The sequence below is a fragment of the Sturnus vulgaris genome, unplaced genomic scaffold (assembly GCF_052056855.1).
Source record: "Sturnus vulgaris isolate bStuVul1 unplaced genomic scaffold, bStuVul1.hap1 Scaffold_85, whole genome shotgun sequence".
In the NCBI taxonomy this organism is placed as follows: Eukaryota; Metazoa; Chordata; class Aves; order Passeriformes; family Sturnidae; genus Sturnus; species Sturnus vulgaris.
The window spans coordinates 1,065,967-1,091,197 of NW_028276736.1; the positions used below are offsets into that span (position 1 = coordinate 1,065,967).

A 25,231-nucleotide genomic window follows, 5' to 3' on the forward strand; every position below is an offset into this window, starting at 1 on the left:
AAGTGCGGCTCTGCCGTTGGCACCGCCCGGCTGGCAACGGAGCGTCCCGGGCACGGAACGGGCAAACGGGCACGGGACGGCCACGGAACGCTCGCCTGCAGCCCCGGCCCCGCCCGGCAGCAGCGCACGGGTTGTCCCCAAGTGCCACCAAGCCCTGCCTGTCTGTCCCCGAGTGCTGAATCCCACAAACCTGGTTTTATTTTTTATTTTTTTTTTTACCTTTCTGTGCTGTCAGGCACTGACTCCCTGGAAAACGCTGCTTTTGACCTGAGGCCTTGAAAACGGCTTCTAAATATGAGTGGTGAAATAAAAATCACGAGTGTGTAGTGAAATAGAAGTGTGTGCTTTCACAGGGTAACAGGTTTTCAATTGGAGGTTTTTATAGTATAGTAATAAGTATGGGACAATATGAAAGATTTTGAGAGTTGTCTCTTTTGGTGTTCATCTTCCTTCTTCATCATGAGTTTCAGGTAATAGTTTCTAGTTAATCAGCATCACCGTAAAGATCATAAAAATCTAATTATTGGGTTAAAAGGATAAATAATATGTGTTAATTCTCTATTGAACTGTTTAGCTTTAAAAATCCTTGTAGCAGCTGCATCTTTCGTCATTTTTTCCAAGCTAGAAACGCTGTTTAACGCTCTGTACTTTCTGATAAAATTTAATAAACAACCAAGTCCAAACACGAGAAAAAAAAGTTTCCATTGTGTTTCTGTTAATCCTAACTCTAAGAAAAAGAAAAACAAAACAAACAAAACAACCAAAACCAAGCCACTAATTAAGTGGTGCCAAAGTCCCACCATTGCTACACCCGAGTGCCACCGAGCCCCCGAGCCCTGCCCGGCAGCCGGGAAGGAGCCGCTGAGGAGCCCCCAGGGAGCAGGGCCAGAGCTGCGGCTGCTTTGTCCAAAAGCTTGGGGACATTCCGTGTAAAAAAGCTGAGAAATTCAATTCTATGACCTGCACGCCTTGTGACCCTTGAGTACTGATGGAAAATTAGGAAGGCTCCATCCCAGTGCAGACAGGAGCACCCCTGGACTGGGGACTCTTCAACAAGAATTTCATGTGTCAATTATTTGTCACTGGGATAAAAAAACAGAACTCCACAGCAACCCAACTAATCTATATCATTCACAAATTCTGTATGTTTCTATCAAGTACAGAGAATTCTTGAAATACCTAATATGAGAGTGGCTTTTTCCACAAGAGTAACTCCATCAGACGGGGAATGAAGTATTAAATCATCTCAGCCAAACAGAAACAATTAATCTAAAACAGTCAGAATCAACATGCCACTGATAAGGCACAACTGATGTCTAAGAATTCCTAATTTGCTAAACAAATCAAGGAGATCTACGCTGAAAAATAATTCCCAGATGATTTTTTCATAGATCAGATTCCTGTAGCTCAGCTGCTCCACCTGCCTTCCAGCTCTCCAATCCTCCTTTGCGTTTTATTGTCATACTGCAAATCTACAAAAGAAACTTTTCTGAGAAAACAGGGAATTTCCTATTAAATTTCTCTTGAAGAGAGCTTCCAGCCACAGCAGTAAGAGCAGTGTTTGCTGCCTGCCCTGAGCAGAGACACAATACCTATTGCCCAGCCTCTTTCCCACCTAACCTACTTTCCTAGTCTGAACTTTGTAGCCACAGTCACTGGAAATAAAATCAGAGCTTTAACTGTACTTTGCATATTTTCAGTTTTATTCTAAAATTTTCTACTTCATCCTCTTGAAATGTACAGTTTTGTTTTAAAGTGCATACTTTTTATTTTTCCTTCTTGAGTATTTTATCCCAGAGGCATTACTGCCATCATTGATGGGCTTGGTCACTGCCAAGGGTGGGTACATCTTGGTTTTATTTTAAATGCACCTTTTAATTTCTACTCAAGAAAAGTGAAAAATGCTAAATATCAATCCCATAAAAGCCAAGTTTTATGATTATTGAAAGCAATATGGAACTGAATGAGGTTTATTCCATCCTAACCCGTTTATTTATTTAATCTTATTAATTCAGATTGTTTGATGCTGTGATATAAAAAATGTCGTGTTTTCTTCTGCTGCTCCCAGCATTTGAACATCACTGTGAGAACTGCTGGGCAGCCTCTGCCAGCTCCTGCCCAGCCCGTGGCACCTGTGGGCCTGCACTGACAGCCCTGCCCCGGGCTCTGCCGGGCTCTGGGCCAGCACAGAGGCCGGGCAGGGCTGGCCATGGCCGGGAACAGGCCCTGAGCCCCGCAGGAGGATGGAGCTGGGCCACAGCCAAACTCAGCCCAGGCCAAAGCTGGGCTCAGCAGCCAGGGCTGGCAAGGGCTGGGGACAGAGGCTGGCTCTGACAAATGTCCTGGGCCCCCTCCCTGCTCTGTGCAGGCCACCAAGGGCACAGAGCAGCCTCCTCTCTGGGCCACTTGCCTGTTTGCAATGCCTTCCCCAGGCGCTGGCCCTGCCCCACAAGGCCTGGGCTGAGTCCTGCCCCTGCCCGCTCAGCCAGGCTGACGTGGACACTGCTGCTTTCTCTGGCAGGCTCTCTCAGGCCAGCCCAGCTCCCTGCAAGCTGTGCCAGCTGCCCTGAGCTCTGTGCAGCACCAAGGGCCTCTCCCCAGCACAGCCCAGCCGGCTCTGGCCCCACAGCTCTGCTCAGGCCAGGGGGCTCTGGGCAGTGGCCCCACGGCCTCAGCCCCTGCAAGGGCACAGCAGCAGCTGCAGCTCAGAGAGGACTCAGCCCCAGCCATGGGGAAGGTGCTTGGCCAAGGCAAAAGGAGGCTCCCTGCGTGCCCTGCTCCCCTCTCCCTGAGCTCCTGAGAGCTCTGCAGCCCCTCCTGCCATGCCATCTGCCCAGGCCAGCACAACAGCCCCGGCCTTGGGGCCCTCCAGAGCTGTTCCTGCTCCAGGCCCAGGGCCCATCCCAAAACTGGGATTCGGCATTGGAATGAGCTGCCCAGAGTGAGTGCGTCACCATCCCTGGAAGTGTTTCAGGAAAGACTTGATATGGCACTGAGTGCCATGGTCTGGGTGACAAGGTGGTGTTGGGTCACAGGTGGCACTTGATGCTCTCCAAGGTCTTTTCCAGCCTGGGTGATTCTGTGATGGCTGTGACACTGCAGGGCCCTGGGGCAGCAAGGGGCCATTGTGACACTGCAGGGCCTTGTGGAACTGAGAGGACCAGAGTGACACTCTGTATGACATGGCACCACACAGCCAAGGGGCCACTGTGACACTGTGGGGATACATGGAAGCAAGGAGTCCATGGTGACACTCTGGGTCCTGGTGGAACCACAGAGGCCACTGTGACACTGCAAGGCCTTATGGAACCAAGGGGCCATTGTGCCACTGCAGAACCAAGGAGAGCCTTGTGAGAGCCTGGGGCCCAATGGAATCAAGGAGCCATTGTTCCATTGCAAGGACTCTGGGAACTAAGGGAACAACTGTGACACTGTGGTGCCCCATGGAACCAAGGGTCCTCTTGACACTGCACGATCTTGTGTAACCAGGGCTCCATTGTGACACTGCAGCAGCAAGGAATTCATGGTGGCATTCACAGAGGTCATGGAACCAAAGCTCCATTGTGACAGTGCGTGGCCCAAGGATCCAAAGGACTTTGGGACACCAAGCAGTGTCATGGAACCAAAGGGACATTGTGACACTGAGACACCTCATGGAATCATGGAGATGACTGTGACACTCCAGGGCCTCATGGAACTGTGAAGACACCAAACTGGGTTTGAGTGTTGATCTGCTGTAGGGTAGGAGGGCTCTGCAGAGGGACCTGGACAGGCTGGATCCAGGGCCCAAAGACAACAACAAGAGGTTTAAGAAGACCAGGTTTCAGGTCCTGCACTTTGACCACAACAACTCCTGCAGTGCTACAGGCTGGGGACAGAGTGGCTGGACAGCAGCCAGGCAGAAAGGGACCTGGGGGCACAGATGGACAGCAGGCTGGACATGAGCCAGCAGTGTGCCCAGGTGGCCAACAAGGCCAATGGCTCCCGGCCTGGATCAGGAATGGTGTGGCCAGCAGGACAAGGACAGTGATTGTTCCCCTGTGCTCAGCACTGGTTGGGCAGCACCTCGAGTGCTGTGTCCAGTTCTGGGCCTCCCAATGTAGGAAGGACATGGAAGATCTGGAGAGTGTCCAGAGAAGGGCAACAAGGCTGGTGAGGGGTCTGGAACCTGCAGACAATTCCTGAAGCACTTGAAGGATGATCCTGCACCCCAAGGGATCTTCCCATGGTACCAAATCGTAAACTGAAATGAGGAGTGGGGCCAGAGAGGGAAGGGCAAACAGAGATGGGTGTTTAGAGGGGAGGGGATGGGGATGGGCAATAGGAAGAAATTTGGATTTGGAAAGAGCAAAGAAAGCAAAGGTGAAGCCAAGGAAATGCTCAGGGCGGTTTGGGGGTGGCTGCCAGGCAGCCCTGGCTCTGAGCAACAATGCCTGCAGTGGGACAGGAAACTCACAGCTGATGGGAACAAACTTTCTGGCTGACTTCAGAGGCCACGACAAAGCTGAGTGGTTTCCCTGCCGTTCCCCAGCCCTTGCTGGCCCCAGGGGCTGATGGCATTTGTGCTCCCTCAGCTCCATGTCCCCACAGCAGCACCATGGGGGTGCTGAGCCTGCTGTGTGCAATGCAAACAGGGGCTCCTGAGCCAGTGCTGCCGTGTGTGTGCCTGCAAGGATGCGGCTCCTGTGTGAGCTGGGGGAGAGGCCAGGGCTGCAGAGGGGGGATGTTGTTGGCAGGTGCATGAGGACGCTCTGGGACGCTGCCCTGGGGTGTCCAGCGCAGTGGGGATGGATCAGCCCCTGCTCTGCTGCTCCTTGCCAGGGTGTCCCCCTTGCAGGGAGCTTGCAGAGCACCAGCCATGCTGTTTGCCCCCAGCCTGCCCATGGCCAGCCTGGGGCTGCTCGCGGGGCTTTTCTGTGCTCAGCATTGGGCTGGCCAAGTGTTGTAGAGAGAGCCTGGCCAATGAGCCTGGAGCCCCCAGGCCCTGGCCTGAGGTGTCAGCGCTGCCCCAGCAGTGCCCATGGCCTGTCCCTGCTGCAGCCCTGGCACTCCCACCCCCAGAGCTGTGCCCAGCCCCGAGAGCACTCAGGCCCTGCAGCAACACGAGGGCCAGGAGGGCAGCGGGGCAGTGGCACGGGAGCAGCACTGGCAACACCAAGTGCTGCTGCTGCTGGGCACAGCTGCTGTGCCAGCACTGATCTGCCCCAGCTCTGCACACAGACATTGCTGCTGCAGCTGCAGAGAAGGGAACAAAAGGGACATCTCTGGAAAAAACTTTGCTGGGAGAGAGATCCTTTATTTCCTTTAAAGCCACAGAGAGCACAGCTACTCATAGACACAGTCTGTGTGTCACATAAAAGGTGGAAAAATAGAAAATGTGAAATGGCAGAAACAATGTCATTTCTTAGTGGACAATATCAAAAATCGAAAACAGAGGAAAGAAAAGAATAAACCAACAACCAAACCCAGCAGGAAAAATAAATTATGACGTTTATTGTAAGTGATTTGCAGAAATTGGCAGAAGTTTACTTTTTCTGGAATCGTCCAGTCACCATGCTCCACACTGCAGCTTTGAGCTCCTTGTTCCTCAGGCTGTAGATGAGGGGGTTCAGGGCTGGAGGCACCACTGAGTACAGGACTGACAGTGCCATGTCCAGAGATGGAAAGAAGACGGAGGGGGGCTTCAGATAGGCAAACATGATAGTACTGAGGAACAGGGATACCACAGCCAGGTGAGGGAGACAGGTGGAAAAGGCTTTGTGCTGTCCCTGCTCAGAGGGGATCCTCAGCACAGCCCTGAAGATCTGCACATAGGAGAAAACCATGAACACAAAGCAACCGAAACCTAAACATCCAGTAACAGCAAGAAGCCCAAGTTCCCTGAGGTAGAATTTGGAGCAGGAAAGCTTGAGAACCTGTGGGATTTCACAGAAGAACTGGTCCAGGGCATTGCCATGGCACAGGGGCAGGGAAAATGTATTGGCCGTGTGCAGTAGAGCATTGAGAAAGCCACTGGCCCAGGCAGCTGCTGCCATGTGGGCACAAGCTCTGCTGCCCAGGAGGGTCCCGTAGTGCAGGGGTTTGCAGATGGACACGTAGCGGTCGTAGCACATGATGGTCAGGCGGGAAAACTCTGCTGAGATGAAGAACACAAAGAAAAAGAGCTGAGCAGCACATCCAGCATAGGAGATGTGTCTGGTGTCCCAGAGGGAATTGTGCATGGCTTTGGGGACAGTGGTGCAGATGGAGCCCAGGTCAGTGAGGGCCAGGTTGAGCAGGAAGAAGAACATGGGGGTGTGCAGGTGGTGGCCGCAGGCTACGGCGCTGATGATGAGGCCGTTGGCCAGGAGGGCAGCCAGGGAGATGGCCAGGAAGAGGCAGAAGTGCAGGAGCTGCAGCTGCCGCGTGTCTGCCAATGGCAGCAGGAGGAAGTGGCTGATGGGGCTGCTGTTGGACATTTCCTCACTCTGGGCATTGTGGGCTGTTAAAAGAACACATTGACAAGTTAGGAGACATTTCCTTGAGTCAATCCTATACAATTAATTTAGGAATCCTCTCAAAACTGCTTCTCTTCCTGTGGGGGAACTTCACTAAAAACTTTTATTTTTGAATTTTTGTTTCTGCTGCTGAGTTACTGCCTCATCATCAGCATTTTTCTCAGTATGAATGCTCAGGAGCCCAGAGGGAAAACAAGGCTACGTTTGACACAGTGAAGTCTGACCATCTGGGCCCTTACAGATGCACTTTGCTTATAATATCTCCCTCTAATTCAAGGTGATCGCACTTCAAATGTGCTGGAAAAATACAGTAGCCGTTTTGAAGGCTCCAATTTCAAAACACTTTTCTCTAAACTCTTTTTTTGCTCTATTCTGATCAAGAGAGAGAAAGGCATACTAAGTGTTGGTTTGGCTCTGCTGCCCGGAGTTCTGCCGACTGGGAGCTGTTTCTCTCTATCCAAGCCTTGTCCCTGTCAGCGATGCCAGAGCCCAGCCCAGCCCTGGGGGCTCAGCTCTGCCCTGCACACCCCTCCCAGCACAGGGCACTGCCCAGGGCCATCTCCCTGCCAGCAGGGCCTTAAGGGCAGCTCACACAAACTGAGATGCTGCAAGCCAAGGTGCTGCTGCTGCTGTCTGGAGGCACAGGAGGGTGAGGAGGCACTTTGTGAGGGAGATGGGAGGCAGATGTGCTGATGGCCAGGGGGACAGTGCAGGAGTGTCAGTGACACAGACACACCTGACAGCCCCTTTGCCTTGCCTTGAGGAGAAAGCTGAGAGCAGCCCTGGCCATGCAGCACCATCTCCACAGCAGGAGGAATCTGTCCTGATGGGGGTGGCTCCTTGCACCTCCAACTTCTCCCCACATTGCATGGGGAGCTGCCAGGCAGGCTGAGAGCTGTCCCTGGCAGGTGGCACATGGGCTGGGCTGGCCAAGAGCCCTGAGGGCTGCAGGAGCTGCTCGGCAGGACAGCCCTGGGCAGCCCTGGCTGCAGCCCCAGCTTCAGCCCCTGCAGCCGTCCCTGGCAGCAGGAGCCGTCCTGCCCTGTCCCTCTGACAGTGCCCGGGGCAGCCCCCTCTGCAGCACATCCTCATCCTCACTCACCATGTCCAGGGCTGTGAAGATGTTTCCCCAAGTGCAGTCTCAGCTCAATGTCTTCCCAGTCCTGATTGCCTTGAGCCTGTCTGTGCCTGGCTCCTGTGCCCTCAGTGCCTGCAGGCAGTGCCCTCAGCCCTGCTGGGCTGGCAGAGGAGCTGCTCCTCAGCAGAAATGTCTTTTTGAAGCTTCTCTTGGTTCACCTTGGGAGCTGCCTCTGTGCCAGGAGCCCAGCCCAGCTCAGCAGCACAGACACAGCACAAGGACTTTAATGAATCTCTTGGTTCATTAAATGTTTACATCATAATTATTCCCTGAGAGAGTGTTCCAAAACCTTCTCAAGAACTCAAATTAAAATGCTGTAGTTTCTTGACGTTTTAATGGGTCCCAATGAGGGACACAACTGAGAAAATGTCCCCAGGTTCCAGTTAGAGCAGGAAATTCGAGGCAGAGATGACAGGCGGGGACAAAGAAATGTCAAGTCTTTCCCTTTTGACACCAACTCTTTTAGTAGTTTATAGAATCAAGCCCCCAATTATCTACTTTAATTAGTCCCTTGAGAGCTTTGTATTGCCATTCAGTGGGACTCATAAATACTTTAAGATACTCAAGGTTTGGGTTTTGCTTTTGCCTTGGAGTCTCTGAGATCTTTGTGCAATCATGGTCTCCAATTATCTGCTTTAATGAGTCCCTTGAGAGCCTTTGTCAGTAACAACACTCAGTGGGGCTCATTAATGTTTCAAGGTACTCAGGGTTAATTTAAGTTCTACTTTTTGACACTGGGTCTCTGAGAGGTTTGTGCAGTGACAGCTTCCAATTATCTGCTTTAATTAGTCCCTTGAGAGCCTTTGTCAGTAACAACACTCAGTGGGGCTCATTAATACTTCAAGGTACTCAGTTTGTTTAAAGTACTTGGAGTTTCCCTTTTGACACCAACTCTTTCAGTAGTTTATGCAATCATGGCTCCAATTATCTGCTTTAATGAGTCCCTTGAGAGCTTTGTACTGACACTCACTGGGGCTCATTAATACTTCAAGGAACTTCAGTTTTTTAAGGTACTTACCTTTTTCCTTTCTTTTCTCAGTCTCTGAGACATTTTTGGGCAATCCTGGCCTCCCATTCTCTCCTCCAAAGAGTGTCCATGAGGAGCCTGTGTAGGGGATGGACCTCAGTGGGACCCATTAATGCTTTGAGACACTTTGGGTTTTTCTTCTGCCTTGGACTCCTGGAAAGGTTTGTGCAATCTCCTCTCAGGCCCTGAGGTTCAAGGGCTCAGCTCCAAATGCACCCCGGGGCTGCTTGGGATCAAGCAAGTCCTGACAAACCATGGCTCTGCCTTGATTGCGCTCTGGTCGAGAATATATCCAGCAATTAGTTATATTGAGTATTTTGGCTACTTTGATATTTATATTTTCATCACAATTTTCATGACTAATCCTTGGTAAAACTAGAGGTGTTTCTGGCAAACAAAGATTCTGGCTGCCTATCAAGATATAATTTACAGACTTCAGTAGCACTTTAGTGACACAGCTCTTCATTCTTTTTCCTCAGTCTCATTTGGGTTAGGAACAATAATTCTGTTGCCCATGGAGCTGATGCCTTTTTAATTCCAGAATAATGTCCCCAAGGTCCTTTGCTGTTCAGCTCTACTGTGCTGTCTGTGGCTGACAAGGCTTGGTGGGGTCCTTCCCCTCTGGCTGGAGAGGTGCCAGGTCCCAGTCCCTGAGGGCACCCAGGCTCCTGGCTGGAATTTGTGTGGAATTCCACATCCTCAGTGTCACATCAGCCTTCACATGGAGCCCCGTGGATCATTTTCCAAAGAGCTGTTGGGGCAAACAGGGAGATTTGGTCTGGCAGGATCTGTAAAACAATATCCCATAACATCCACTTGTTCTGGCACAGAACACTTGGCTGCAGGGACACATTCCCATTGTTCTCACCCAGGTTTCAGGAGTCAAACAGTGTTGTCTTTGCCCAGAGCTGTTCCTTCAGCTGGCCTGGGAGGGCCATTGGGCCTCTGCACCCACACTCTGGCTCCATTATTAGGACTGGTGCATCCAAACCCTTTATCTCCATCAACAGCTGTGATTTGAGGGGGATGTCCCTTTTCTCACAGATATTTTCAAAACTGCAATATCAATAATTGTGCTACCCTTCCACAATTGAATATGGGGTTGAATAATCCAATTGTTCACTTCTGTTTAGCAGAATTACTTTAATTTCTCTTTGATAATCTGCACCAATTCCTCCTCCCATGACATGAACAATTTCAAGGCCAAGCTTGAGTGAGCAATCATCAAACCAAAGTGTCCTGGAGGAATCTGAATCGCTGTTCCAGTATTGATAACTCTAATTTGATCCTGATTTATCCTAATTAATTCCTATGCATGAAGGCCCAGCCCTGCAGCCTCTGGGGTGGCTCTGTCAGGGGCCATCACACCCAGAATAATTTCCCAGGCAGTCACAGTGTCACTGTCCTTGGCTGTATTTGCAAACTGGGTGCAGCCATGCACATCCAGGGGGTTCCCATTTCCCAGTGGGGCCATTGTTAAGGGTAGGGAGCACATCTGGGAGATGGGATTTTCATTGTGACACGTTCTCATCTCCTATTTTTTTTCAACTGCTCTTTTAACAATCTCTTTCATCTGTTCACTCAGTTCTGTAGCCTGTAAGTAGTCTGGTATATGAAAAACCCAGCAGTCTTCTTTTCTGTATTTTTCAAAGGAACAGACAAAGCATTCCTCATCCTAGTGTCAGCAAACCCTGTAAAAACTGCCAATTTCATCCTTTCCTCTTTCATTCATTGTATACAATCTCACAGAGTTTACCAGTGATATTCGTGTCCTGGCCAATCATTTTCAGTAGGGTATTTAGTGTTACATCCCTGAGCAGTCAAAGCTAAAAAATTACTATTTGGAACATTATTTTATGATGGTATTATATACATATAAATATATACATTAAAAATTAATTATTTTATATATATGTATATAATTGTTTATTATATTATTATTATTTCTCTTGCACAAACAAATCCAAGCTCAAGATTAAAAACCTTTTCTGTTCTTCCATGTGGGAGAGTTCCAACTACAATTGATCCTTCTGTTGGTGCTGTTTCTGGGATTCTGTTTACAAAATTCACCCTCATCTTCCTACATCCATTAAGTTCTTTTTCTTTTTCCAAGTGCAATTTTTGGATACATTTTAATACATCCAGTGGTTCGGCTTCTTTCAGCTGACTTCCCCATTGCTCACACAGTGCTCCAACCTCAGCCCACTGCAGAGCCAGCAAACTCTAGGGAAGGTTTTCCCTATACCTGGGAATTCCAGACAAGACTGATTCCTTACATTTACATTTAAAAAGCAACATTTTGTGGTGATTTAGCCAGACTACACCAGCTTTGTTTTATCAGTGGGCAGGGGCAGCAGCAGAGACACAGACACAAGTTCAGCAATCAGTGTCATTTACTGCAGTTCAAAGCAGCAAAGAATCACAAAAGGAGAAGCTCAGCAATGCAGCCAACCATCAGCACCAAAGATTGCCTGCAGGGATTAAGAGACAGCACCAGTCACCCTCAGACTTTGCCATCAGCCAGGTGCACACATCAGCTGGGGAAGCTGTCACAGCCAAGGACTGCAGAGCCACTCCTGGACACTGGGAATTCCTGCAGGTGCCTCCAGCCACAGGTGAGGCTTCCAACCCCGCTGTGAGAGGGCCCAGCTCTGACAGTGCTGAATAAACAAACTGACAGCACTTCTAGTGCAGGAACAGCTGCTTTCATTCTCCTCTTGGGCTCCTCCCAAAGCCTGGCCAGGGCTCAAGGAGGAACCAAGGGAGCTGACTTTGACCATACAGCCCCAAACAAGGCCAGATGTCAGATTTCATGGCCTTGTCTGGTTTCTAAATGCACAAAGGTCAATCCATGTTTCACTCATGAGTGGATACATCTATCACAGCACTAATGACCATGTATATTTGCTAATACAAGGATAACCTTTGGTTGGAAGGTTCATCCAGAGGTCACCTTTGGCCCAGGGCCTGTTGTCCAGGCCTTGGCACTTCAGGGACTGGGTTTAGTGCTGGGCTTGACAGTGCTGGCTGAACAGCTGGACTCCATGTGCTCAGAGGTCTTTCCCAACACAAAGGATTCTATAATTCCAGGATTCCATCTGCTGCATTCAGTTAGGTCCATGTTGGCAGCATTACTTTGGTCAAAAGTTCCCTCTTGGTCAGCTCTTGTGGCCTAAGGCTTCAGCTCCTTTAGCTCCTGGTGCTGAGCTGCTCATGCTGAACGAGATGGCTCAGGGAGAAGAATACAGTTCATCCAATTCCTCCTGGGACACTGAGAGGGGAGGCTGTGGAAACAGGAGCATTGTTTGCTGTGCTCTCCTCTCTGCCCTTCACACCTTTCAGCACTTTGAAGCAGCCAAGAACTTTCTCCAAGGGTGCAGTGAAGCAGCTGCTCCTGCTCCCAGCTCTGGCTCTTCCCACTCTCTGACCTTGACTGGTTTTGTCCCTCTTGCTGTGCCCTCTGTTCCCCCTGTGCTCGGTGGCTGCTGCCCAGGACTGTGGCACTGGCACAGATCAGGGGCTCCAGCCCCTCCTTTCTGTGCCCTTGGAGCTGCCTGCTCACAGCAGCCTTTTCCATCTGGAAGCTCCACACGGACAGGGAGTCCCCACCTCTGTTCCCTGCACAACCTCCAGGAGCCCAGGGCTGCCATCTCCAGTCCCTGCTGGCCCTGGGGGCTCCCAGGTGGCCCAGGCTGCTGTGACACCACTGCCCACGGGAGGGAAGAGTGGCAGGGGCTGTGCTGAAACTCAGGTCCATGTGCTGCTGCTGCTGCTGCTGCTGTGGGGGTCATTTGTCCAGCCCTGCCCCAGAGTCAGGGATCAGATCCAGGCCCTGCTGCTGCTCCCTCGGGATCAGCCACAATTTGGGGGTTGCTGTCAGTGCCAGCAGAAGCGGTGGCTGCAGCAGTGGGTGCTGACAGTGCCCCAAGCCCCGGGGCCAGAGGGGTCCCTGCGCTGGGGGCTGGGAGGGAGCTGCCCCTTGTTCTCCCTCTGCCCCACACAGAGCTGGGCTGGGCACAAGTGGGGCAGCACAGCAAACAGGAGCCTGTGAGTCTCTGCCAGCCCTGTCTGCTCAGAGTTTGGCCCTTGCAGCTCCAGGTGGACAAAGGCAGCTGCTCCTGGTCCCTCTGTGTGTCCCCGTGCTCAGCAGTGCTGCTCCATCAGTCTGAGCCCAGCAATGGGGAAAAGCCTCAGCCCTGCAGGGCCAGGAGCTGCCGGGCTCTGCCTGAGCAGCTCAGCCAGCGGGAAGGAGCTGCTCCTCATGGGAACCAGGAGCAAAGGACACTCCTTTTTTATGGCATGTTTTCTGTTTAAAGGAAAAGAAAAACGATAAAGAAAAGGAAAAAAAATCTATAAAATGTGGAAGATATAAACATCCAAGTGTGCAGTGAAAAATTTTCTGTAACTTTGAATTAAGAGGTAACTGATCTTTTGAAACAGAAAACTCATTTATTGATTTGGTAAATGAGCTGCTGGCATTGATGCATCTTACTGGCCTCAGTAACCTTTTAAAAAAGATTTTGGCGTTTGTTTTCAATATTATTATTTTAAATTCTGGTGAAACTGGTGGGAAGCAAGAAGAAATTCCTTTGTGCCCTGCCCGCTTCAAGCAGGACTGGGAATCTCAATTCTGTCACAGCCCAAATCCTTTAGAAGATGCCCTTCCTTCTCACTGTGAATGAGCTCCACATTCCCTTTGAAATTATCAGGGTTTTTTTAAAGAAAGTCTCACTTATGGCTTTTTGCTTGGTTTGGAAGTGCAGAAGGGCAATTCTCCATCCCTCAGCTCCAGACTGCACTGCCTTAGGAGCACGGCCCACTCGCCAGGTTTTGTCCACTCGGGGCACTTCTAGAGGAAAAAGAAAGTGCAATTGCACAATTGCAGCCAAGAAGGAATGAAGAGTGGGACCAACAAAACATCCCGTGGAGATCCAGGTGTTCAGCTGGGACTGTGGAGAGTTTGGGTTCTTGCCAACTGGATGTGTGTCCCTAACTGCAATGTCTTGGCCTGCAGGAGAGTCTCCCTCACCTGCAGAAGCACAAAGCTCAGGTGCTGTGCTCGGAATGGGTTTGTCTGATGCAAAGCTGTCAGAGCCATGTGAGGGCAGAGCGGGCCCAGCCGTGCCCAGGGCTGAGCCCAGCAGAGCCCTGGCAGAGCCCAGAGCAGCCTCAGCATCTGCAGAGCCCGGCTGCAAGGAGAGAAACCAGAAACCGCCCGTCAGCTGAAGGCTCCTGTCCCCCTTGTCCCAGCTCCCGCCATGCCCAGGCCATGCTGGCCGTGCCCAGAGCGGTGCCCAAAGCTGCCCATCATTGCTGCCTTGGGCACAGAGCAGGAGGGCAGGGCTGTGCCCAGCCTGCAGCCAGCCATGGCACATCCAGCCCCTCAGAAACTGCCCAGAGCCAAAAAGCAGCTTGGCAGCCACTGAAGAATTCATTGCATCTGCCCCAGCAAAGGGGGGAACCTTTGGTGCCCGGCCAGGCCACGCTGTGCCCAGATCTGGGAGCATCCCCCTGGCTGTGGACTCACCCACAAATTGGGTGTGGATCTGTGCAGAAGGTGCCAGAATCCAAGTCCATCATCTTCAGCTGGCCAGGCCGAGGAAGAGATTGTCATCATTGTCAGCTGGAGAAGTTGTCCCCCCGTTCCTGTGCCCAGGCCATGCTGGGTGTACCCAGGGTTGTGCCTAAACTTCCCCATGGATTCTCTGTCTGGAGGAGAGCAGGAGAGCAGGACATGTGCCACCTCCTCAGCAGCTGCCAGAGCAGGATGCTCATGAGCCTGCTGCTGTCTCCCAGCACTGGTATTCCCCCCATGCCCAGAGATGAGGATCCACCTTGAGAGAGCCCTCGTGGGAACAGGATCCATCCCCAGATGATCTCCTGGCCCCTCCTGAACGGCTGCTTCCCCATGACCAGGTGGTACAGCAGGAGGCCCAGGGACCAGATCGTTGCTGCCTCGCCATGGTAGCGTTGGTGGTGGATCCACTCTGGTGGGCTGTAGGACAGGGCTCCTATGGAATCCAGATGGAGTTCATCAGGGGGATGCTGCTGCTCCCAGAGCCTGGTCCCAACATCCCTGGGCATGTGGGGGCTGCCCCAGTGGCACAGGGTGTGACCCACTGCCCTCTCGCCAGCACCTGGGACTTGTGTACAAACTCGGGGTTGGAAAAGAATCCACTGGTGCTGGAAGAGGGCAGCAGAAGCCCCAGGGAGGCCCAACCATGACATGCAAAAGAAAACCCCACCCAGAGGTGGAGAAAACCCACTCTTCTCCCCACCTGCATGGCCCCAAAAATAAGCCAAGGTAAACAAGGAGACAGGAGCAGTTCAAGCCCTTTCTTGCCTGCACACTCAGGCTGGGGCATGAGGTCTGACCTCCCCCCTCTCTGCTGTCCCCATGGGGTTTTTGTCAGCCTGGCTGCCTCAGCTCCAGCCCCAGCTCAAGGCAGAGTGGGTGATGAAGGCTGTCAGCAGGGCTGGGAGCTGGCACCCCTCACACCCACACCCAAATCAATTTGGCTCAAGCATTGATCCCATCCCGGCTGCAATAGGGGGAAACCCCGGTGCTACACCCAGGCTGGGCCATGAGATGCCCAGGAGCATCCCGTGGGAGGGCTCATCTGAAAACTGCGTGTAGGCTGTGTCCTGGAGGAAGGTGCCACAGCCAAAGTCGATCAGTTTCAGCTCCCCAGTGGCCAGGTCGAGCAGGATGTTCTCTGCTTTGATGTCCCCGTGCAGGACCCCGCAGCTGGTGCAGTGCACAGCCTCCAGCACCTGCTGGAACAGCTCCTGCACCTCCTGCTCCAGCAGGAATCTCCCCTCTGCCTGCAAACCCAAGAGGTCCTGGCACCGCTCCGGACGCTCCAGCACCAACAAGAAGCTGTTGGGCGCCTCAACCCAACCCACTCCAGGAGCTGAATGACCCCAGCACACCCAGAGGACACCTTGGCCAGCAGCACGATCTCCAGGGGCACGATCTCAGTGGGGCTGGGGCCGTGCCAGGGCTCTGGGACCCCTCAGCCAGCCCGGGATGCTCTGCATCAGGGATGCAGCGCTCAGCCCACGCCCGCTCTCCCAGCAGCGAACCCAGCCGGTACCGCTCCTTCAGGCCCTGCTGCGCCTTCCCTGCCGGCGAGACGCGGCTGTCAGCGCTCGGCCCGGGGCCAGGAACGGCCCCCGAGCGCCCCTCAGCCGCCCCGGGCCGGGCAGCCCCAGGCGTTCGCTCTGTGGATCGGGACAGCGGCGGCTCGGGGCCGGCGGCCGCGCTGCCGAGCGGCGGAGCTCGGGCCGGGGGAGCCGCAGCGCAGGCGGCGGGAGCGGCCGCGCCGCGTGTGTCCTCCACGGGCCCCGGGAGGAGCCGGGGCCGGGGCCGGGGCCGGGACAGGCGGAGCCAAAGGGAGGCGATGCCGCCCCAGCCCCAGGCACTGATGCCCGCCCAGCAGCGGCACCGCCAGCACGGGCAGAGCCGGGCGGAGGCGAGACCGCGGCGGGACGGCCGGGGACGGGGATGGAGACGGGGACGGGGATGGAGACGGGGACGGGGACGGGGACGGGGACGGGGACGGGGACGGGGACGGGGACGCGGACGGGGACGGGGACGGGGACGGGGACGGGGACGGGGACGGGGACGGGGATGGGGACGGAGCAGCCCCACCCGGGACCAGGGACATGGCTCGGCTCGGAACGGGGAGAGGGAAGCTGGGAGAGGAGGGGGACACCGGGAAAGGGAGAGCGAGAGAGGGTGCGGGACTGCGGGAGAGGGAGAGCAGAAGCATGAAGGAGTCGACAAAGTCGCTTCTTTCGCTGCCGCTGATGCCACTGCTGTCGCTGCCACTGAAGCGCCAGGGCCATTTGTCCGTGTGCCCGTTCCCTTCTCGTCCCTGTACCGAGCCCCGCGCTCCCCGTTGGCAGCTCCTGGGTCTGTCCAAACACGGGAACTTTGCCGTGTTGAGCAAAGATCCAGAGTCCTGACTCCTGCACAGTGGCACAGGAATCTCCTTGGCTGCTGCTGTGCATTGTCCCTGCTGAGGCTCAAACACTATCTGAGCACTTTCCCTGAACGCAGAATTTGTACATGACCCAAGCACTGCATTTGTGTCTCCAGCACTGCTTTCCAAGAAAAAAAAAACAACAGGGAAAGGCAAACTGTGTGTAGCTCATGGTATTTTACAGTGTCTAAAACTCGGCAAGTAATGGATCTTAGAGCTGAGATCCATTTGGAATTAATGGGATGGAGAAGTAGTGCAAGATGGAAAATGGGACCATAGAAATAGAGGAAAACATCTTGGATTATTTGTTTCCATTTTAATTTCACTTCTTTAAAGCTGTTTTCAGTTTTCCCAGAATCTTCTCCACACTCCTGTTTCCTCTTTCCAAAAACCTTTCCTGGAGAAGGAGTTGCAGCTCCTGTCACAAGATGTGCCACCAACTGCAGCTTCTCTTGGCTTTCCACACTGCACGTGCACCACAACTTATGCAACAAAGCAGGACAAAGGTTTTGAGAACTTAACAACTTGTCCTTTCTTTTCCTTGTGGGCTGGGGAATTGTGCCATGGGTAAGGTTTCCATTGTTATTCTTCTAACCTAAGAAAACAGGAGGTGCAGCCAGGAATTAGGGAATAAAACCCTGACTGAATGCAAAGAATCTCCAGAGCCTGCAGCCAGAAGTGCAGAGTTGTGTGATAATCATTCCAACACCCCCATGGACATCTTGACAGTGATCTAGAACATGAAAATGGGCTGACAGAGGGAGTTTGTTTCTGTGTTCAGTTTAGCTGATTCTACATCTCTTGCACTGGTATAAATCAAGAGTACCATCAGTTCATGAGAAGCACCAGAACAAGATGGACCTATCCAAGTAGATGACTGATAGAATCTGAAAAGGAGAAATGCAGGGAATGAACTTTGTCTGTAAGAAGGGTCATTTTTTCCTCATAATTTCCAATTCATTCCCTCTGCTTTTGTCCTTTTTAGCAAGGCATTTCCATCCCAGATTCCCCATGAAATGAGAACCCTGAGCTTGTGGAAGTGCCTGAGAGATGCCGTGTTCCTCTGCAGGGACACTCAGGCTGAAAGAGGAGCCTGAGGCCTGTGTGGGGAAGCCTCCTCGGAGCTGGAATTTGTGCCGTGCTGGGAGAGGAGGAGCAGGGGGAGAAGGCTGGGCGCTGTGTGGCAGGAGCAGGAGGTTTGGGCTCAGGACATTCCGCCTGCGCCGCTGCCCCGCAATGGGCGGCCGTGCCCGGGGCTCTGGGCCTGGCCCCGCGTGCGCTGAGCTCCCGACACTGCGGGAGCTGCCCGGGCTGGGCTCAGGATCCCGCTGGGGCTGGGCAGCAGGCTGGGCTCCCACTGGCATCAGCAGCAGCTGGAAATACCTCTGGGCATCTCCATTTCCTGCTGCTGCTCAGAAGGAACAATGAAGCGAGTTGAAGAGTTCTGCTTTCTCTTTGTCCTGGTGGATTTTTCATTTTATTTGACACTCCATGGCAATTTCTGTGATGGCTTCTGTCAGCTGCTTCTATTTCAGCAGCACCAGCAACAGGGCTGTGTTTGAGTGCTGCAAATGTGGCCTGTGTGGCTTTCATTCTCCTTGACTTTGTGCTCATGGACTTGTGAGCAATACAAGATGTGCTACTCATGATGGCTGCAACGAACAGCCCGAGTTCCCCATCACAAAAGCACTCTGGATAGCACTGATCGAAAAAGGCAATTGCAGTATTAAGGATAAAATTCAAGTGGCAAACAGAAGAGGGGCAAGAGCAGCCATGAGCTACAATTCCCAAGGCAAAGGCAACAACAGCCTCCTGTTGTCAGCTCAGGGTGTGTAAAACAGGTCTGAAAGCAGCGCTGGAACCCGATCATTTCTTTCTCTGCAGGCTGGGTCAGGGCAGCACAGGCGGGCCCTGAGGAATCAGGGCTGTGTGTGGGTGATTGTTGCTGTACTCCAGAATTGCCCTGGACAAAGGCCTTGGGAGCCGAGGCAGGAGCAGGTGGGAAGGGGCCGGCGCTGCTGCTGCTCCTGCCCGGGAGCCCCGGCTGGGCCGGGCCGGCGCCCACTGCGCTGCGGCTGCTGCTGCTGCCAGAGCCGGGCGGGACTCGGGGACAGGGAATGGACACGGGGGGACAGCAAAGGCCTTGGGGGCTGCAGGGATGTTGGTGCTGGGGCAGCGCCAGCACAGAGCTTCAGCCTGCAATGAACCCCGAGGGAAATGCTGGGGAAAGGCTCCATTTCAGCCTTTCTTTACTCATCGCTCTGAAGGGACCAAAATAAAAGGGGAACAAGCAGGGCCCAACCCCTTCTCCTTTGTGAGGAGCCATGAGGGGCTGTGAGGGGCCATGAGGGGTTGTGAGGGGTCCTGAGGGGCTGTGAAGAGCTGTGAGGGGAAGTGAGGGGTCATGAGGGTCTCTGAGGAGCCATGAGGGGCTATGAAGGGTTGTGGGAGACTGTGAGGGGCTGTGGGAGGCCAGGCACCTCATGGAACAAAGGGTCCATTGTGACACTGTGTGGCACCATGGAACCAAGGGGCCGTTGTGACACTGTGTGGCCTCATGGAATTCTGGAGACCATTCTGACACTCTGGGTCGCATGGAGCCAAGATGCAATTGTGACACTGCAGGGTCTCATGGACACAAGGGCCCAGTGTGACACTCTGGGTCTCCATGGAAGCAAGAGGACAGTGACACAGCCAGGCCTTGTGGAACCAAGGGGTCATTCTGGCATTGTGCAGTCCCATGGAACCAAGGAAACCATTTTGACACTGCAAGGCCTCATGGAAGCAAGGGGCCATTGTGCCACTGTGGAGCCAAAGAGACCATTGTGATATTACTGGGCCTCATGGAAACAAAGATCTGTTGTGTTACTATGGGGCCACATGGAACCAAGGGAGAATCATGATGCTGCAGGGCCCCAAGGATCCAAGAACATGGAACAGGTCTGGTTGACTTGGCCTCCTAAGGGCCACCTGAGTGGTCCAGCTGACACTGGAATGTTGAGGGTCACTTCTCATCTGCCCCTAAAACCTTGGCATTCAATGCTTTCCTTCCTGTGGGAAAGAGATGTCCTTTAAATCCAGGGGTTCATGGCCAAAATTGGGATTCCTACTCCAAATTTGATTATGTCCTTGGATTGTTCCCGTATGAAGCCTGCCAGGATAGAAAGCTCTGTCTGGCCTTGGTCTCTTGGGGGCCACCTTGCATCTGCCTTTAAAACACTGGAAGGCTGTGCTTTTCTTTCCATGGAAAAAAGCATCTTTCACGTCCAGGGTTCCATGGCTAAAATTGGGAATCTGCCTCCAAAATTCCTTATAACCAAGGATAACTCCCAGACAAAAGCTGTCAGATTCCCTTGGCTTTCTGAGGGCCAGCTCTCATCTGCCACTGAAACACTGGGGGTCTGCCCTTTCCTTCCCATGGAGAAGAACTGTCATTACAATCCAGGGACTCACAGCTGAAATGGAATTCCACATGCAAAACTCCACAAATATCCAAGAGTTACTTTCAGACAAAAGATGCAAGGATAGACAGCTCTGGCTTGCCTTGGCCTCTGGTGAGTGCTTCTGATCTGCCTTCACAACCCTGGGGTTCTGTAGTTTCCTTCTTAGAGAGAAGAATTGTCCTTCTTGTCCAGGCACCCATGGCCTCAAGCACATGATCACTGTATAGGGACACAGAAGTTCTCTCCTTAATGGAGTGGAGTCTGAGGACAGCACAGGAGAGCCCTGGGAGTGTTTCAAGGACGGATTCAGGGATGGTGGATCCCTTTGAAATAATAGAGAATTCCATGAAAAAGAAAGAATTAATGCCAGGAGCAACTGAGGAGGTCCAGACTGGACCCAAGGAGAAAGGAATTTCTCTCGCAGGGCAGGGCTATGGTGCAGCACATCCCCCAGAAGGAGTCTGGAGCAGACCAAGGCTCTGTGTGTGCAGGCAGAGGCAGGCAGGAGGCAGAGCTGTCAGCAAAGGAAGGGGCCAGCGAGGTGGGGCAGCCGGGGGATGACGACAGCCTGCAGGGACAGAGGCGCAGGGCATGGACACCGTAGGACAGCCTGGGCTGCAGAGGCCACAGGGATGGGCAGCAGCTGAAAGGCCCTGACACAGCCAACTCCTGCAGCACTTGGGCCATGCAGGCTGGCCCTGGGCCTGAGGCCAGCAGGGGACAAGTGAGCCTTGCTGTGCTGGGGCCTCATTGCCTCCTTGTCCCTGCTCAGCAGCCTGGCAGGGGCCGCCCCATGGTGCTGCCCTTGGCATTGCACATGGCCAGAGCCCAGTGGGCCGGGAAGAGCCCTGAGCAAAGAGGGAGGGACAGGATCTGCCTTGCCAGGGGCTTTCCCTAGTAGACAGCTGTCTTTCAAACCAGGACAGGGTGGTCAGTGGGAGGTGATCAGTGGCTGTGGTCAGTGGCAGTGTGGGCATTGGTGTCTGGGCAGTGGGTGTGGTCAGTGAAGGGGTGGTAAGTTGGTGTGGTCAGTGGCATGTGATCAGTCAGGATACGGCCAGTTCAGTGCTCAGTCACTTTGTTCAGTTGAGTGGTCAGTGGATTGTGGTCAGGAGTGGTCAGTGGGTGTGGTCAGTGGGAGAATTCAGTGGGTTGTGGTCCGTGGGTGTGGTCAGTTGTGATATGATCAGTTGTGATATAACCAGCAATGGTCAGTTGCGTGGTCACTTGGTGTGGTCAGTGGTTGTGGTCATTGGGGTGTGGTCAGTGGTTGTGGTCATTGGGGTGCAGTCAGTGGGTGTGGTCAGTGGTTGTGGTAAGTGAATGTGGTTGATGCAGGTGGTCAGTGGGGGTGTGGTGAGGGCTTGTGGTCAGTGGATGGGGTCAGTTGGGTTTTAATTGGAGTGTGGTCAGTGGTTGTAGTCAGAGATTGTGGTCATTGGGGAATGGCCAATTGGTGAGGTTAGTGAGGGTGGTCAGTCTATGTGGTCATTGGGGTGGTCAGTGCATGGGTCAGACTTGATGATCTCCAAGGTCTTTTCCAGCCTGGCTGATTCTGTGATTCTCTGAAACCACCCCTGGAGCAGTTGCAGGATGAGCCCTGGGCTTCCTCTTCACAAGGTCCAGCAGCCCAGGTCCCTCAGCTTCTCCACACAGCCCCAAAGCCCATCCTGTCAGTCCTGCAGAGCCTCTCCAGCCCCTCCTCATTGCCCACAACAGGGAGCCCCACACCCAGACACAGCAGCCCAGATGTGCCCCCCTGGCCTGAGGTGCCTCTGACAAGGGAGAAACACGAGGCACTGCAGGACCCTACAGACAATTCCTGAAGCACTTGGAGGATGATCCTGCTCCCCAAGGTATGTTCCCACGGTGCCAACTCAGGAACTGAAACGGGGAGTGGGGCCAGAGAGGAAAGGGTAAACAGGGATGGGCTGTGTGCTGGAGAGGGAACGAGGGTGAGCAATTGGAAGAAATCAGGTGCAGGAAAGTTGAAAGAAAGCAAAGGTTAAGCAAAGGAAATGTTCAGGGCAGTTTGGGGGTGGCTGCCATACAGCCCTGGCTCTGAGCAACGTCTGCAGTGGGACAGGAAACTCACAGCTGATGGGAACAAACTTTCTGGCTGACTTCAGAGGCCACGACAAAGCTGAGTGGTTTCCCTGCCGTCCCCCAGCCCTTGCTGGCCCCAGGGGCTGATGGCATTTGTGCTCCCTCAGCTCCATGTCCCCACAGCAGCACCATGGGGGTGCTGAGCCTGCTGTGTGAAATGCAAACAGGGGCTCCTGAGCCAGTGCTGCCGTGTGTGTGCCTGCAAGGATGCGGCTCCTGTGTGAGCTGGGGGAGAGGCCAGAGCTGCAGAGGGGAGATGTTGTTGGCAGGTGCATGAGGACGCTCTGGGATGCTGCCCGGGGGTGTCCAGCACAGTGGGGATGGATCAGCCCCTGCTCTGCTGCTCCTTGCCAGGGTGTCCCCCTTGCAGGGAGCTTGCAGAGCACCAGCCATGCTGTTTGCCCCCAGCCTGCCCACGGCCAGCCTGGGGCTGCTCCCGGGGCTCTTCTGTGCTCAGCATTGGGCTGGCCAAGTGTTGTGGAGAGAGCCTGGCCAAGGAGCCTGGAGCCCCCAGGCCCTGGCCTGAGGCATCAGCGCTGCCCCAGCAGTGCCCATGGCCTGTCCCTGCTGCAGCCCCGGCACTGCCACCCCCAGGGCTGTGCCCGGCCCCGAGAGCACTCAGGCCCTGCAGCAACACGAGGGCCAGGAGGGCAGTGGGGCAGTGGCACAGGAGCAGCACTGGCAACACCAAGTGCTGCTGCTGCTGGGCACAGCTGCTGTGCCAGCACTGATCTGCCCCAGCTCTGCACACAGACATTGCTGCTGCAGCTCCAGAGAAGGGAACAAAAGGGGCATCTCTGGAGAAAAATTTGCTCGGAGTACCTTTATTTTGTTTATAGCCACCAAGAGTGCAGCCCCTCATTGACACAGTCTATGGCCACCCGGAAGATGAACAAATGAGAAATGGAAGAAACAACATCTTGTTTTGTGGACAACATGATATAAGTTAAACAAAGAAAAAATAACCCCAAAACCAAACCAACCAGAAGTATCAAAGTTGACTTTTATTACAAGTGATTTTCAGAAATTTGCCAGCAGTTTAATTTTTCTGAAGGCATCCATTCATCCTTCCCCACACTGCAGCCTTGAGCTCCTGATTCCTCAGGCTGTAGATAATGGGGTTCAGGGTTGGAGTCACCACGGAGTACAGAAGTGACAGTGCCAGATCCAGGGATGGGGAGGTCAGAGACGGGGGCTTCAGGTGAGCAAACATGATAGCGCTGATAAAAAAAGAGACCACAGCCAGGTGAGGGAGGCAGGTGGAAAAGGCTTTGTGCCGTCCCTGCTCAGAGGGGATCCTCAGCACAGCCCTGAAGATCTGCACATAGGAGAAAACTATGAACACAAAACAACACAGTGATGAACTTCCAGTTATCACAAGAAGCCCAAGTTCCCTGAGATAGGATTTGGAGCAGGAGAGCTTGAGGATGTGTGGGATTTCACAGAAGAACTGTCCCAGGGCATTGCCCTGGCACAGGGGCAGGGAAAATGTATTGGCCGTGTGCAGGAGAGCATTGAGAAAGGCACTGGCCCAGGCAGCTGCTGCCATGTGGGCACAAGCTCTGCTGCCCAGGAGGGTCCCGTAGTGCAGGGGTTTGCAGATGGACACGTAGCGGTCGTAGCACATGATGGTCAGCAGGGAAAACTCTGCTGAGATGAAGAACACAAAGAAAAAGAGGTGAGCAGCACATCCAGCATAGGAGATGTGTCTGGTGTCCCAGAGAGAATTGTGCATGGCTTTGGGGACAGTGGTGCAGATGGAGCCCAGGTCAGTGAGGGCCAGGTTGAGCAGGAAGAAGAACATGGGGGTGTGCAGGTGGTGGCCGCAGGCTACGGCACTGATGATGAGGCCGTTGGCCAGGAGGGCAGCCAGGGAGATGGCCAGGAAGAGGCAGAAGTGCAGGAGCTGCAGCTGCCGCGTGTCTGCCAATGGCAGCAGGAGGAAGTGGCTGATGGAGCTGCTGTTGGACATTTCATCATTCTAGGCATCGTGGACTGTTGAAAAAAAAAATGGACAAGCTAGGACAGATTCCTTCTAGTCAATCATGTGCAATTAATTTTGGAAACCTCTCAAAGCTACTACTCTTCCTGTGGGGGAACTTCCGTAAAAGTTCATTTTTGAGATCGGACTTTTGCTGCTGATTTGTTACTTATCTTCAGCAGTGCTCTCAGTCGGAACACTGAGGAGCCCAGAGGGAAGACAGGGCTTTCTGAGCCGCAGTGCAGGCAGTCCTGCTAGTCCCACAGAGCTGCTCCTTGCTTTTCACACCTCCCTCTAACTCAGGGTGATGGCACTTAAATATTCTAGAGAAATAAAGTAGCCGTTTTGAATGGTCTAATTTCAAAATAGAGAGAGGAAAAGCAAGAGTTGTTCTTGCTCTCTGCTGCCTGGAGTTGTGCCTACTGGGAGCTGTTTCTCTCTATCCAAGCCTTGTCCCTGCCAGTGCTGCCAGAGCCCAGCCCAGCCCGGGGGGCTCAGCTCTGCCCTGCACACCCCTCCCAGCACAGGGCACTGCCCAGGGCCATCTCCCTGCCAGCAGGGCCTTAAGGGCAGCTCACACAAACTGAGATGCTGCAAGCCAAGGGGCTGCTGCTGCTGTCTGTAGGCACAGGAGGCTGAGGAGGCACTTTGTGAGGGAGATGGGAGGCAGATGTGCTGATGCCCAGGGGGACAGGGCAGGAGTGTCAGTGACACAGACACACCTGACAGCCCCTTTGCCTTGCCTTGAGGAGAAAGCTGAGAGCAGCCCTGGCCATGCAGCACCATCTCCACAGCAGGAGGAATCTGCCCTGATGGGGGTGGCTCCTTCCACCTCCAACTTCTCCCCACAGTCCATGGGGAGCTGCCAGGCAGGCTGAGAGCTGTCCCTGGCAGGTGGCACATGGCCCGGGCTGGCCAAGAGCCCTGAGTGCTGCAGGAGCTGCTCTGCAGGACAGCCCTGGGCAGCCCTGGCTGCAGCCCCAGCTTCAGCCCCTGCAGCCGTCCCTGGCAGCAGGAGCCGTCCTGCCCTGTCCCTCTGACGGTGCCCAGG

The 25,231-nt window shown here is 53.6% G+C and overlaps 1 protein-coding gene across 1 annotated transcript in view; it reads right to left on the reverse strand.

Annotated features, from left to right (window-relative positions):
* Positions 1 to 5,525: 5,525 nt before the first annotated feature.
* LOC148217360 (olfactory receptor 14A16-like) overlaps positions 5,526 to 25,231 on the reverse strand; it is a 470,135-nt gene continuing 450,429 nt past the window's right edge. Inside the window, exon 2 of the mRNA XM_088158720.1 lies at positions 5,526 to 6,481. Within this exon, the coding sequence (XP_088014846.1) occupies positions 5,526 to 6,458 (933 nt within the window). The 5' untranslated portion in view covers positions 6,459 to 6,481. The remainder of the gene's footprint in view (positions 6,482 to 25,231) is intronic.